At 56.1% G+C, this 14217-nt stretch overlaps 1 protein-coding gene across 1 annotated transcript in view; it reads right to left on the reverse strand.

Moving 5' to 3' along the window:
* DLEC1 (DLEC1 cilia and flagella associated protein) overlaps positions 1-14217 on the reverse strand; it is a 66905-nt gene that overhangs the window by 515 nt on the left and 52173 nt on the right. Inside the window, exons 21-36 of the mRNA XM_030930711.1 lie at positions 13704-13814; positions 12633-12763; positions 11917-12108; positions 10492-10562; positions 9879-10030; positions 7768-7886; positions 7193-7263; positions 5579-5784; positions 5348-5464; positions 5138-5263; positions 4936-5030; positions 4626-4710; positions 4213-4431; positions 1588-1749; positions 430-583; positions 17-140 (exon numbers count right to left, since the gene is read on the reverse strand). Of these exons, the coding sequence (XP_030786571.1) occupies positions 17-140; positions 430-583; positions 1588-1749; positions 4213-4431; positions 4626-4710; positions 4936-5030; positions 5138-5263; positions 5348-5464; positions 5579-5784; positions 7193-7263; positions 7768-7886; positions 9879-10030; positions 10492-10562; positions 11917-12108; positions 12633-12763; positions 13704-13814 (2135 nt within the window). The remainder of the gene's footprint in view (positions 1-16; positions 141-429; positions 584-1587; positions 1750-4212; positions 4432-4625; positions 4711-4935; positions 5031-5137; positions 5264-5347; positions 5465-5578; positions 5785-7192; positions 7264-7767; positions 7887-9878; positions 10031-10491; positions 10563-11916; positions 12109-12632; positions 12764-13703; positions 13815-14217) is intronic.

Genomic DNA, 14217 nt, shown 5'->3' on the forward strand with positions numbered 1-14217 from the left:
TTGGAAGGGGCTGTACCTGGCAGTGAAGAAAACCTGCAAGGCGATGGAGGTTGGGGGTGCATTGGCGGATCGTGCTTCTAGCAGCCCACTGTTTGGGGAGACCCCGAAGGCCACAGCGGCCTTGGGTGGCTCCTGCTGGCCTGCACCAAAGGGAAGGGAAGACACATGAGTGCAGGCAGCCCCATGTACTGCCACAGGAACACTTCACCCTCCCCCAGGCCTGTACCTCTGGTCTTGCTCAGCACTGCAGGGCAGGGCAAGCCTGAGATCATGTGGAATTGGGGGACTGGCTGTTCTGTGGAAATTCCAAGTGGTGCCTGCCCTGGGAGCCAGCATGCAAGGACAGGGCACAGGGGCCCCCTTCCTGGGGGTCTTCTCTTGTCACAACCCTGTAGGGGAACAGTGGGTAGGTGGGAGAGTAGGACATACCCATCAGCATAGTCCAGTAGCTTCGGCAGCCGCTCAGGTTCATCAGGTAGACCTCCCGAACTCGCTGCTGGCTCACAAAGCAGGTCCCAAAGTCCACCCAGCTGGTGGAGAGCTGCAGCTCAGGCACGGCCACCACAGCCCGCAGGGGCACCACCTGTGGGAGACCAGACAACCTTGTCCATTCTGGGTGGGCTCTGAGCCAGGGCCTCTGGGACACAGGGAACCCTGCTGACCCCAAGTGCTGATGCTCCTGAGGAAAACGGGAAGTGGCCAGCGCCACCTTCGAAGGCCACAGGCTGCTACTGGGAGTCTGCGCAGGGAAAGGGCCAGGGTGATGCCATCTATTCCCCCGCTGTCCCTGCCTCCCTAACTCATAAAGCTCCAGTCCCTGCGCCCTGGCTGGTTGGGCTGCCCTCCTTCACCCCTCCTCCTCCTACAGTGGCCCCCAAGGCCCATCCCTCAGCTCCTCTCAGGACCTGGACCATTTGTTTGTGTCCCTTGGCTGCAGGCCTCACCTGTGCCCTGCTCTATCTCCTGGCAGCCCCTGCATCACACTCGGGCGCTGCCATGCACGATCCCACGGCCTCAGCCCCAGCAGCTGCCTGGGTGCCAGGCTGGAGCGCCTCTGCTCCACTGCTCAGCCTCCTGTCCCCGGCGTCTCTGGAGTCCTCCCCAGCCCACTCCTTCACTCCTTACCAGTAGCCCCTGCTTAGCCTCCACACAACGACCTGGTGACCTTCTGGTCCGTGGTACTCGCCCTGGTGCTTGAAATCTGGCAAGCCCCAGGGCTGCCCCTCGCAGCTGCCTCAGGTGCTCACTGTCCCCACCCATCAGGCCTTTCTTTTGGCCTGGCCGTCAACCTGTTTCCCTTCCTTGATTAATCGGTGTACAGGCTTCATGTGCTACCTCCTGCAGGGAGCCTTCCCTGATTTCCCACACTCAGGCCCTCACCTGGCTTTGGGCTCATGAGGCAGGTGAGGGTGGATGGCCCTCATCTCTCTGCACACAGGTCTTCTCCTAGGGGAGACTGAGCACTAGGACAGAGGCAGGGGTTCCTTATTTCTAAGGGCCCTGCTAGGGCTTTCTCCTCTGGCCCCAGCAGAACAGAGCCCAGCCTACTTCCACCCTCCTCCACATGTGGGTGGGCCGGGGGCATGCCTGAGTGGTCTGGTTGGTGTACTCCAGGAGCAGATTCTGAGTAAACACCATCTCTCTCTCTCCACTCGCGCTCTGCTGAATGTCCACCCCAGGCAGCATCTGGTCGGCCGGGAGCTTCTGATAGGAGAGCAGCTCCAGGGAGAGTGAGAAGGATACATTCACCTGAGCAGATGTGGACATGCTGTAAACTCCGGCTGCAGAGGGCAGGTGGCCACTTCCCCACCTGGAGCTCCATCCTCCTTCCCTCCCAGGCCCAGCCCCCGAAGGCCCGGACTGGCCCAGCCCTGCTCAGCCAACAGCCCAGCAGCTCCCCAACCTGGTGCTTTTCATTCCACAAGTGCTGCCCAGCACCTACTCTGCCCAGCACCCTGCTAGTGTCAGGGACAAGTCACGTCTGCCCTCAGAGGTCAGAGGCTAGAGGGGAAGGTACATGAGCAAGCTGCCCTTTACCACTTCAAATTCCCAGAGCTGTGGTTGGACTCAGAGGCAGAGGAAGGACTTGGTCTGTGTGCTGAGGACAGTGAAGAGCCTCTGACAGGTCACTGACCTGGCGGGGAGGTAGGCTGCAGACCACACATGAGTGTGATGATGCCATACCAGGGGCTGAGGCTGGACAGGATGGAGCTTGGACTCCTGGCTCCCAGCACAGGTCCTTGGTACAAGTTTATTAGAATCAACTGTGAGGCACTTGTTAAAAATACAGATTCTTAGGCCTCACCCAGACCTTCACATCTCTGGAGGTGGGGTCTGGGAGCTGCTGCCTTAATAAGTTTTGTCAAGGGTACTAATTTGCTGGGAGTAGTGGCTCACATCCGTAATCCCTCCTTCCCTCCCAGGCCCAGCCCCTGAAGGGAGGTTTTGGGAGGCTGAGGTGGGAGGATCGCTTGAGCCCAGGAGTTCAAGACCAGCCTGGGCAACGTAATGAGACCTTGTCTCTGCAAATAATAGCTGGGCATGGTGGCATGTGCCTCTGGTCCCAGCTACTTGGGAGGCTGAGGTGGGAGGATTGCTTGAACCCCCAGGCAGTTGAGGCTTCAGTGAACCATGATCATGCCACTGCACTCTAGCCTGAGTGACACAGCAAGACCCAATCTTAAAAAATAGGCCACTGATTTATTGGCAGGCTTAGAAACCGCTGTCCTAAACCAAGATATGGGTGTAGGGATAAAGAAAAGAGAATAGTGTTGGGAGAACTTTAGGAGGGGGCATCCGCGGGCTTGGTGGCGTGGTCAGAGATCGGTCTACGACAAGGGGTGCCAGAGCTCTGGGCATGAGCAAGGGGGTTGGGAGTGGTATTTGCTGAGACAAAATGCCACCTCAAAAAGGAGGCACAGGTGTGGGGGCAGGACAAGGTGGGGGAGGGGATGGGGAGTTCACTTTGGACAGGCTGAGTTTGGCTCTAGAGCCTGGGAGATAATTCTGGCCAGGAGCCAGAAACCTGAGCATTGTTAGCTCATGGAGGGTGAGATGCAGCACCATTATGTGATGTCCTTTTTGTGGAACCTTTGGGCTTCCCCAGAGCTGCCAAGGACTTTTAAATGCCTGGTGGCTAACTGCCATATCTGCTGGGAAGCTCTGGTGGAATGGAACCTCTGCCTGTGCTCTGAGCCTTCCCCTCCATTTAACTTGTTGAAGGGAGCAAATGCAAAGTGGGTCAAGGGTGCCATTCTGTCTTCTGCAGATCCGTGTGTGTCCCTGACCTCCATGATGAGGTCCTCGGGGAGTTCCATCACCTAGCCCAGCATCTAGTACACAGCAGGCTCTCGCTACACAGTGGAGTATACATTGGATAGAGAGAATATGGCTGTTCACTGAGGCTCTGGAAATGGATGAGACAACTCAGAAATGTGCAGAGTGAGGCTAGAGCCTGGCAGAGCTCAAGGGAGCACAGTATAAAGAGAAGCCCTCCAAGGAGAGGAAGAAAGAGGACCTCTGAAGCAGGAGGGGAAGTAGGAGACAGGGCAGGGCTGTCTACCCTCAGCCTGCCTCTGCACACCCTGGAAGCCCACTGTGCAGATATGGGTGTGCACACACTCAGCCTCCTTCCAGTTGCCTCAGAGACCAGAGGAAGAAGTTGATGGTTTCCACTGAGGTCCTGACATTCCCAAGACCTTCCCCTACCCAACCAACTCTGAAAATACAGGATCCAATTATCACTAAGAATTAGTTAGAAGAGGAAAATTTACATTAGAATCTGGAGTGTCTTACAATTACAGCAACCCCATGGGCTCACCTGAGCTGGGACACAAACCCTGAGCTTGCATAGGAGGACGGAGTCTGTGTGGGAAGGGGAGGTACTCGCAGGAATGCATCAGCCTCCACCAGCATCTCAGCAGTGGGGACTAAGAGGGAAAGGGAAGTCTGGGGACATTTCTGGAACAAGTACATGCATGTTTGTGAACACAATGTCTGGTGTGTCCATGCCCATGTCAGCCACTTGTGCAGCGGTGCTGAATGTGGTGTCTCTGGTGTGAGCACACCCCCGAGTGTTCATGCAGGGTATGGCAGGGTCAGGCATGCAGTTTGCATCTGGGTACAAGCATGTTAGGGTGGCATGCAGGGGTGCTGTCTATACGCATGCGAGGGTGTGCCGTCAAGGCAAGGGCTGCAGACGCCCCCACTGACCAGCATGTTCTCCTGTGCTGGGAGCACCAGCTGCTTGTCTGCTGAGGCTGTCTCCTCCTCACACTCCTGCTTCTGGCCAGGGCCAGGAGCTCTGTGGTCCCGGCTCGCCCCATCTTGGGAAACAGAGAAGGGCCTGGAGACCATGAGCCGGAAGTAGTGTGGGATCTCTGTAGTGTTGGTGAGCTTCAGGTGGTGGGTGATCACCAGCTCACTCAGCACCTGGGCAGCCACAGAGGTAGGAGGCAGGGAATGCATCTTGTCTCTCTCTTCAACCTCACGGCTCTAGGGTAGGGCTGGGAAGGCTGGGGGAGGGGACTTGGACTCAGACTATAAGGCCTGAATCCCAGAAGGGCACACAGAGACATCTGAGGTCCAGGTAAGCTGGCAGGGCCAGAGGGTGGCAGCACACTCACCCCAGAGCAGGGCTGCTCGGGAATGAGGTCACTGGCCTGGCACTGGAATTCCATGTTGCCGCCATAGTCCAGCTCCACACTTAGCCTGCCCAGCAATAGGCATTGTTGGGGCAAGCCAGGCACCTGGGACCTCCTGGCTGCCCTGACTCTGCTCATCCAGCCTCAGGCCAGCCTTTCCCCGGGCTCCTTTGCTGACTTCTCCCACCCATGCCTGCCCTTTTGCTCTGAGAGTCCTGCCTGGCTCCACCAGTGCCTGGTGAGGGTGCACCCCATGGGGATGAAAGGAGATGGGGCACCCCAGCTGACTCACTGTGCAGGCCTCACGTAGCTATGCAGGTCCAGTTTCAGGGGTCCCACCGCAAAGTCCTGCAGGCGATGCCTCTTCCCTGGAATCTCCCTTTCCACCTACTGAGCCCAAGTCTGATCACAGCTGATCCCTGGGCTGAGCAGGCAGCATGCTACCCAGGAGGGAGCAGTGGCTGCAGCCCCCAACCCAGGCCAGAAGAGCTCACCTTGCTGTCCAAGCTCATGAAACCCAGGGCGTAGCCAGTACACTCCACCTTGTGCAGGATCTCAGGGCTGAGCACCATGGGGGTGAAGGAGATGTAGATGGTGCTGCTGCCCCCAGCAGGGACCACCTGGCATGGACACAGCAGCCTTAGCACTGTCCCATGCCACTGGCTGGCCAATGCAGACAGCTCCCAGCCCCTACCCCAACTCACCACCTGCTTGGGGCTGATAGAGTACAGGTGGCCGGATGGCACCCCCTCATGTGCCTGCAGGATGACTGAGATGAGCTTCTGTGACACTCTATTGCTGGCACTGGAGCTGCCCTCAACCTGTCACCAAGGAGTCACTGAGGTTCACGCAGTCACTGAGGTTCAACTAGCCTACTAGCCACACCTCAGTGACCCTCAGTAGCCAGCCTGCCCCGCCCCTCCACCCCTGCTCACCGATGAGTCAGTTTCATGGCTGAATTCTGATGAATTGGAGGGGCTTGGGGACCAGAGGAGGCAGCCACCCTCAGAGGTATCAGGGCACACAAGCTCGTTCCCGGCTTGGTCCCGCAGCGGGAAAGGTGGCCCATAAAACACCAGCAGCTCCACCAGCTGGTCTTCCTTGTCATCTGGAACATAGGTCTCCCAATCCAGGCGGATGTCTGGGGCAGATGTGGGGGGCAGGGTGAGGAATTAGGGAGGTACAGACAACCCCCCCGGGCCCCCTCCTCCTCGTACTCCCAGACAGCGATGACCCGTTCTCCCATACCTGGGTGGAGGGGGTGCCTCTCTGCCTCTCTAATGCCACTTCCAGGCAATTCTCATTTAAAATTTTATAAAAGGCTTTGCAGGCTTATGCCGTCTGGTTCTATCACCTGAAGTCCTCATGGTCACAAGACCAGGTCTCCATGTCCAGATGCCTGAATGCAGGTGCTCTGCTCTCTCCCCACAACTGCTTCTCCTTCTAGCCTGTTTTTGGGCAGGCTGGGCTCTCTAACCCCCATACGCCCTTCCTTCTCCCCATCTATCCATCAGCCTATGTCAGCTTTTACGTCCTTCCCCAGCTAGACTAGTCTTTGGGGGCCGCCATCTCCACCTCTGTCTTGCCAGCATCCTTATCTCTCCTTTTGCACCCACCTGGCAATCCCTGAAAGAACTGAACTGCGCCATCCCTCTGAGTACCACTGCAGGAGGTCCCCCAACTGAACAGATTGCCACCCCCATCAATCTGTCCCCAACTTAAACTGGGGCTCCCCATTGCTCTCTCTCCAGCCTGCACCATGACAATGTCAAGCTGTCCCTGCCCTCCTCCGACACCTCCATCTGCCTCCCCACACCCAGTTGGTGGCCCCACCTCATCTCCCAGAAGCCCCTAAACTGAGAAGTCCCCGAAGTCCTGTCCCAAACATAGACATCTGCCTGCATCGAACCCATCTTCCCCTCCCCTCCTGCCTTCAGTCCTGCTCCCAGCCCTCCTCAGGGGCCAGCGTGGCCAGGGCCCTCTTCAGTGTCACCAGCTCCCTCTCCTAACCCTTCCTCAGGCCCAGAGCACTCTTTGTTCCCACATGCTCCCCTGGCCCACATGGGCTTACCCTTCCTCTTAGACTCAGCCTACACTCTGCCTCCCCTCCGCAGGGCAGTCTGGCCCCTCAACACCTTCCCCCAGCACTCCGGCCTCCCCTTCAGTTGTACACCACACACTCCACACACTGCTCTTCCACACACTGCAGCCTACAGTCACGTCTGTCCCCCCCGTCAGGAGGGAAGCCCCTTGGCAAAGACCCTGCTGTCCTGTCCCCGCTGTATCCCCAGCAGCTCTCAGGCAGCTCAGGTTCTGCCAGCTGGAGGAATGAGAAAGGGATCCCCTCTTATCGTCTGTTCCTCCACACAGCAACCCTGATGAGAGCAGGGCATCCGTGGGCCCATCCACACCTCCATAACTACAGGCCCCCTGGACACCTGGGTCCTGTTCATGGGCCATCGGCTTCCCTCCCACCTTCCCTCCTAGCCTGGCTCACCACAAGTCACAGCCTGTGGCGAGAGTCCTGCTTTCTCTCATGCATGTCTTACCACAGGGACTGGAGTTATTCAGGCGAAGGGTGCGGGTAACTGTGTCTCCTCCGGAGACCTGGGTGCCGAACCTGGAGGCGGACAGACTGGATTCAGTACAGCCACAGCCAGCGTACACCTTGCAGGTAGGGAAGAGGGCTGGGGCTGGGGGCTCAGGCAGGGGGAAACACCACAGTGGTCTGGTCTCACTCAAGAATTAATGAGACCCAGGGCTGGGCTTCCCCAGGTGGCACCAGGTGAGCCGGGCTCTGGGGCTGCCCTGTGCCCTGGCAATCCAACCACCCGCCCTGAGCAGACTATGCTGATTCCAGTTCAGCTGTGCCAGGGGCCCCAGGGCTGATGCTGACCTCGGGCCACACTGACTACTCGCCACTTCTGCCCCCCGAAATGGTGGTGGCCATGTCCCCCGAAGCCACCTTCCCCCAGGGAAACCCTGGCCTGGAACCTTCTTGTAGGTGGCACCAATGGCCCTAGGCCAGCTGGAGAATAACAAGCCGATGTGGGCAGCCCAGCCCGGAGGCCGGAGGGTTTCAGGGGCTACCAGGGAGCAGAGGCTCAGGCTGAGCATGGAGCACCTGATGGCTGGTTCCTTCTGGGCCTGGTCAGTAGTGTAGGAGGTGGTCCTCAGGGAGCTGACAGGGCAGCCCACCACTGCCATATGCACTGGGATGACTGCCAGCGGCAGGTCTCCCACCTGCAAACACACCCCAGCCCTTTGTCACTCCTGTCACCAGTTGCTACCACATCCCCTCTGGGCAGGGCCTCCACTTGTCCAGCCAGCCCAGGAGGGGCTCCACAGTTTGGTCCCAGCCTCACTGTGTACCACTCTGGCTTCTCTCCCACTTCCCGCCATCTGTACTCTCCCTCCCAGCCAGGCAGCCTGCACAAAGCTCCCAGCCTGAGAACTTTTTTTTTTCTTTTCTTTTTTTTAATAGACACAGGGTCTTACTATGTTGCCCAGGCTGGTCTCAAACTCCTGGCCTCAAGCAATCTTCCTGCCTCAGCCTCCTAAAGTGTTGGAACTACAAGTGTGAGCCACTGTGCCTGGCAAGCCTGAGGCTCTTCGGCCTCTGGTATTCCCTTTGACCAAATTTCTGTCTTTTAAATGAAAAGAACTTTATTACTTTTCTCTGCTAATCAAAAGTAATAAATCTTATTTTTTTTAAATATGAGTGTGATAATCACCTCCAATCCCACCTCTGCAGCATGACTTGCTGTTAGCATTTCAGTGTACAAGTATCTACACTTCTTTCCTGTAGACTCAGATATAAATGGGGAGCATGCTGCACGTGCCTTTCTTTAATAATCTTTTCTTTTAACAATATAGGATTATTATTATTATTATTACTGTTATTATTGAGACAGAGTCTTGCTCCATTGCCCAGGCTGGAGTGCAGTGGCATGATCTCAGTTGACTGTAACCTCTACCTCCTGGGCACAAGCAATCCTCCCAACTTGGCCTCCTGAATAGCTGGGACCAGAGATATGTGCCATCACGCCCAGCTAATTTTTGTATTTTTTGTAGAGAAGGGGTTTTGCCATGTTGCCCAGGCTGCTCTCAAACTCCTGAGCTCAAGACATCCACCCACCTCACCTTCCAAAGTGCTGGGATTACAGGCATGAACCACTGCACCCAGCCAACAATATAGGATTAATTTTTACTAATAAAGAGTTTGTGGCATCATGTAACAGGCTGTGCAGAATTCCCTTAGGGATGTGGCCCAATGTCTGTATCCACTCCTCTACTGACAGACATGGAGAAGGGGGCTTAAAGCACCCGTTCCCCTGTACCTTCACCAACAACTTTTAAACCTTGCTAATGTGTCAAAACCAGTATTTTGTGGCTCTTTTATTTTGCATTTCTTTAATCATCAGTGGTGGTGACAGATTTTAATATGTTTATTGGCCGTCTGTATTTGTCTTTCTTGGAGTTGTTTATTCAAATCTTGCCCCCTTGGGATACCTTTCCCCAGCTTCCTGTTATTTAAGATCCCTTTTTATATTAACATGATCAATTCTTTGTCACACATAATACACAATTTAAAGCAAATATCTACTACAATTAATCTGTTCAATTTACTAAATAGTTCATGAAAATCTTCTATTTAAGAACTTAACGGTAGGATAACGTGTGCATGTTTCATCCCTCCAGACTAAATTAGGGGCGCCTTGCTGGTTACCTTATTCTTCCCTGTATCCTCCACAGTACAGTGGCCCACATAGGAACCCACACACAGTAGATGCTCCATTTATGCTGAGTGCTGGAGCAATTAAATGGACCCCTGGGTGAGCCCCACTGAGGGCGGGGCAAGGACGTGGCTCTGGGAGGCTGCTACTGTCCCTACACTCCATACTCCCTACTCCAGGTCTTGGGTCCTAGCCCAGGCAGGCAGCCTACTTACTGTCTCCTCTTCCCTCCTCGATATGGCCCCAGCCCTGCACCTCCTGGGAAAAGGTGTGGAAAGTTCTACTGCTTATGAGGACCCCTCCTGCCTAAAATGCCTCAGCTAGAACACCAGAGGCTGCCTCAGACACGAACGCCTAGCCCAAGCTCGGTGGGCATTGTGTTTCAACCTGGTGAGGTTTGAGAGTCTGAGGGCCAGGTGTTGGAGGGGAGAGAGGCTGAAGGCCAGGGCTGGGCAGACTCCCCACCCCCCCAGGCCACTGCCCTCCTGCGTGCCCTTACCATGCAGATGAGGTTGTCCCAGTACTCGCCCCACATGTTGGCACAGCCTGTGATGTCAATGCACAGCTGCTGGTAGGGCCCCAGCATGCCCTGGGAAATGTGAGGGAAGAAAGCAGCTCCTTTCCCGTGGGACAGCATGCTCTCCATAAAATCTGGGAAAGAACCATGACTCTGGGGGATTCACAGGACTGGGGCTGGGAGTGAGGTCCAAACTCTCGGGTGTGAGCAAAGAACTGCCCCCGACAAGCCATCCTTCAGCCTCTCCTTGGTCAGGCTATATGTGCCCTCCTCCTGGGAACCCGGAATCCAGGGGCAAGCTACTCAAAGTCCTGTGCGGTCAGCCTCTCTATTCCGAGAGGCCAGGTCCCGATGGGAGCCCTCCCTCATGAGCCACTGCCCATCCCAGATGGAGTCCAGGCCCTGTGCATAAGCCTGTGCCCTAGAAGGGAAGTGGCCTCAACAGGAAGAGGCACTGTCAGGTGGAGAGCCTTGGCCATCTGAGAGCGGTCTCTGGTCCTGGTCCTGCTCCCTGGCAGCCTCTGGCCCACATCCACAGAAGGCCATTGCTCTAACCGTGGCCTGGGCCCCAAAGCCCCACCCTGGTGGCGCTTACCCAGCTGCTCTCGCTTGGCCAGATGCTCTTGCATCCGCGCTGTCTTTAGCAGGGCAGGAGGCATGTCGGGACTTTACAAGTGGAGACACAGAAATAGTATCAAGTCAGACAAGCCTGTCCCAAGACCTGAGCCAGGTTCTAGAGCAACCAGCATTCTACCACGTGCCCAGCAGAGGAAGGTGGCCCTGCCTGCTCTTCCCAGGGGAGGGTGGGCCAGTTCTTTCCTTTACCTCCTTCTCTGGTCTTTGCTCCCACTGTACCCCTACCATTCAAACATCCCCAGCTGTAGGCCACCCGCCAGCTGCAGGGATTACCTCCCCAGAAACCCAGGCAGGCTCTGAAGCAGGACTCTTTGCCCACAGGCTCTGTGCCATGGTTACTCCTGGACGCAAACCCAGCCCAGACTCCCCATTTCTAGCCCAGAATTCTGCAACAGGCCCATTTCCAGTTTTTCTTGCTGACATCTGTCCAGCACTGGGTACACACTAGCTTTTCACAATAGAAAGTTAATGCCTTATAAACTGTTCATGGCTCCCCTTCCACCCATAGCAGTGGTTTTGAAGTTGGGCCCTCTTGCTTCACTAGATTAGGTGGTGAGGTGTCCACACAGTGGGGATTCCAGAAAAAAAAGTCCTAAATTATAATGTTTGATTTCAAGTTAGAGATTTGCAAAATTCCTGAATATTTAACAATCAGTTCTCCTGAACCAGTGCTAGCTGGTTCTGGCACACCTCTGTGTGTGTGTGTGTGTGTCTGTGTGTGTGTATGAGCATGTATGTGTGTGCATGTGTGTGTGTATATTTGTGTCTGTGTATGCATGTGTATGTATATGTGTATATACATGTGTGTACATGCACACACGTGTGTATATGTGTGTGTGTGTATATGTATGTGTGGGTATATGTACATGTGTATGTGTGTGTGTGTGTCTGTGTATGTGTAAGCAGCACTCTAGATCTTGCCTCTGTCCTTAAACATAGCAGCATTGCTGATCACTGTCTTATCTACAGGGCACCCTATCTCACTCTCCACATCTCAGCCCAAACATGCTATCAGTGGTCCCTGAAGACTCCCTGCTCCTAAACTCTTCCTCCCACCCCTTGGCCTGCACAGTTCCTTCTGTCTACAGTAACCGCTCCCTCACCACAGGCCCATCTGCCCGGTCCATCAGAAGCCTCCACTCCAGCAGGCCAGGCTTAGGACAGGGGGCCACAATCCCAGCCTCTCCCACAGGCCCACTCTGGGCCTGAGAGGTGGACAGCAGGAGCCATTTCCTCTCTGCCTGTCCCTAAGTCTACCTATAAAAACACACACTCCCATCTCTCACACCGTCTAGCCACTGGCCACCTAAGCCACAGAGAGGCTCAACAGGGTACACCCCATCCAGCTTCATCTGCCCTGGGAAATAAAAGCAGCAAGACTTACAGGCTGGTCTTTTTGCTCAGGCTGTTTTGGGGGCTCCCGAAGTACTCAAACTCGAGGGAGAAAGGGGTCTGTATTGGGGAGTGATTGGTGAGAATGAGCTGGCGATTCACACGGGTCCTCAGTGGCACCGTTGAGCCAAAGTCCAGGCGGAGCTCCTTCGGGTGGTCTGGCCACTGCTCTGTGCTGAAAACACTGTCCTGTGTCCACTGGTACTATGTAACATGCCACCCTTGGCCCTGCCCAGAGCGCTATCTTGGGTGGGTGTGCAGAAGCTGCCCAGACACCAGGCTTCATCCTCAGACTCCTGTTTCATTGAGCTGCCAATCACAGACCCACCTTTCCTGCCCGCCCATGATGCTGAGAGAGGCCTCAAACTGCACAAACTGTCCCTGGCCAGGGGCGGGCTGGCATGGCTCCCAGTTGCTGGGCCTCATGTGGGCAAGCCCAGGATACCTACAGCCCTGTCCCCTGCCATCTCCTGCCTGTCTGGGCACCATGCCTCCAAGTGTGTGGAGGGAGACCACACAGAGGGCAGGGACGGGGTAAAGGGAGCTGTCCCCACAGGAGTGGTGAATGGCCGCAATAACGCTGTGGCGTTTTCCTGGCTGCAGGAATTGGATGGGCGCAGACTGACACCACAGTGCATGCTGGTCCCAGGCGCAGTTGCCTCATTTCTCAGGCCACTGCCACCCCCAGACCCCCAACCCTGGGCTCACCTGCAATCAGAGCTCTCCTTAGAGATGGCGATGGCCACGTGCAGTCCCTGGGGCTTCCCAGAAATGCCTAGAACCAGCGGCTTCTTCATGCCTGACACGTGACAAGGGAGGGCCAGATGGGTCAGCTGTTCCTGTAAGAAAGCCCATACAGGGGTCAGACCAGGGCTGGGGCCTCTGAAGATGAGCCCAGATGGTCTTCCGCAGCACAGGGAATTGCTGTGGGGGGTTCAACGTGAAGGCCTTGACCTCTGGCCAGGCTCATCTCCAGTCCCTCCAGTGAGCCCAGCCAGTCGGCCCGCCCTCGGCCCCAGGAGGCCTGGCCCTTTCCTCAAGGGCTTATGGCTGTCTGAGTCTGCCCCAAATATCTGGTTATGCCCATGTGAAGGGAGATCCCTCAGAGAGGGCCTCTGGAGAAGCTACACACTTCCTCTGATGAAGCTGCTACCCTAGAAATCAAACCCTCCCTGAGCAAGATCTGTTCCACACCCGGGCCTGCCTGTCTGTTGTCCCAGAGCTCAGGCCGGCCATCCCATATTTGCCAGTGGGAACTGAGACCTGAGTCTGCAAGTCTCTGCAAGGAGGAAGTTTCTTTTCCCACAAGAACCACAAAGGGACAGATAGGAACGGCCCTAGGACTGAGCATATTCCACCCTGCTGGCCTTCTTCTGGGCCACTCCAGGGGGAAACCTCTGTACCAGTTAGCCTCCAAGCAGTACCTGGCACAGTGCCTGCTGTGAGCAACAGTTCTGCTCTGGAATCTGGGCAAATCAGAAAGTTAGGCCCACCTGTGGCCACAGAGAATGGCCTGGGGAGGGCAAAAGCTCATGCCAAAGGCCAGGCATGGCCAGTGGGTCTCAGGGCACATCCAGGCCTGCTCCAGGCTCTCTGACCATGTGTCCCTAGCGAGCAGACACAGCAGGAATGGGGACCCCAGAACCAAATGCAAGAAATCTCTTCCCCACCCACAAGAACCAGCAGTGCGGCCTAAGCTAGGGCCTCCCTGGGGGCACAGGTGCGTAAGGTTGGCAGGGTGCCTTCCCAGTCACTCGGGCCCTACATTGCCTTACTCACCTGGGTATGAGCAGTCAACTCCAACTTCAGCTGGCACTCCTCGCTGGGGCCCAGCAGGCCATGTCTAGGGGAGACTGTCACCATGCAGAAATCTGCTTGGTGCCCTAGGAGCTGGCAGACATGAGTGAGACTGTTGGCACTTACTGGGCTCCCAGAATGGACCAGTATCCAGATAGCGCTCAGCACTGCTGCATGCAATGCTAGAGACTGGCAGACTGGGGCCCACAGCAAAACTGACAGGGCTGGGTGCTCACTTCTGGGGATAAACCAGGGGTCCCTTCTCCTCTCCTCCCCAACCCTGGATGGAATTTACCACTTGTTGGGAGGTTGTCTGGACTAAAGAAACTGCCCTTGAAGGCCCCGAGGGATGGGGAGCAGAAGGCAGATGCTTCTGGTGCACATGGACGTGGTCTTATGTCCCACAACACTCAGAGCTCCCCAGTCAGCCACAGGCAGGAGCAGCACCACAACTGGGCTCCAACAGCTACCTGGGCCAGTCATGGGCTATGCTGGC

This window comes from Rhinopithecus roxellana, chromosome 1 (genome assembly GCF_007565055.1).
Source record: "Rhinopithecus roxellana isolate Shanxi Qingling chromosome 1, ASM756505v1, whole genome shotgun sequence".
NCBI lineage: Eukaryota > Metazoa > Chordata > Mammalia > Primates > Cercopithecidae > Rhinopithecus > Rhinopithecus roxellana.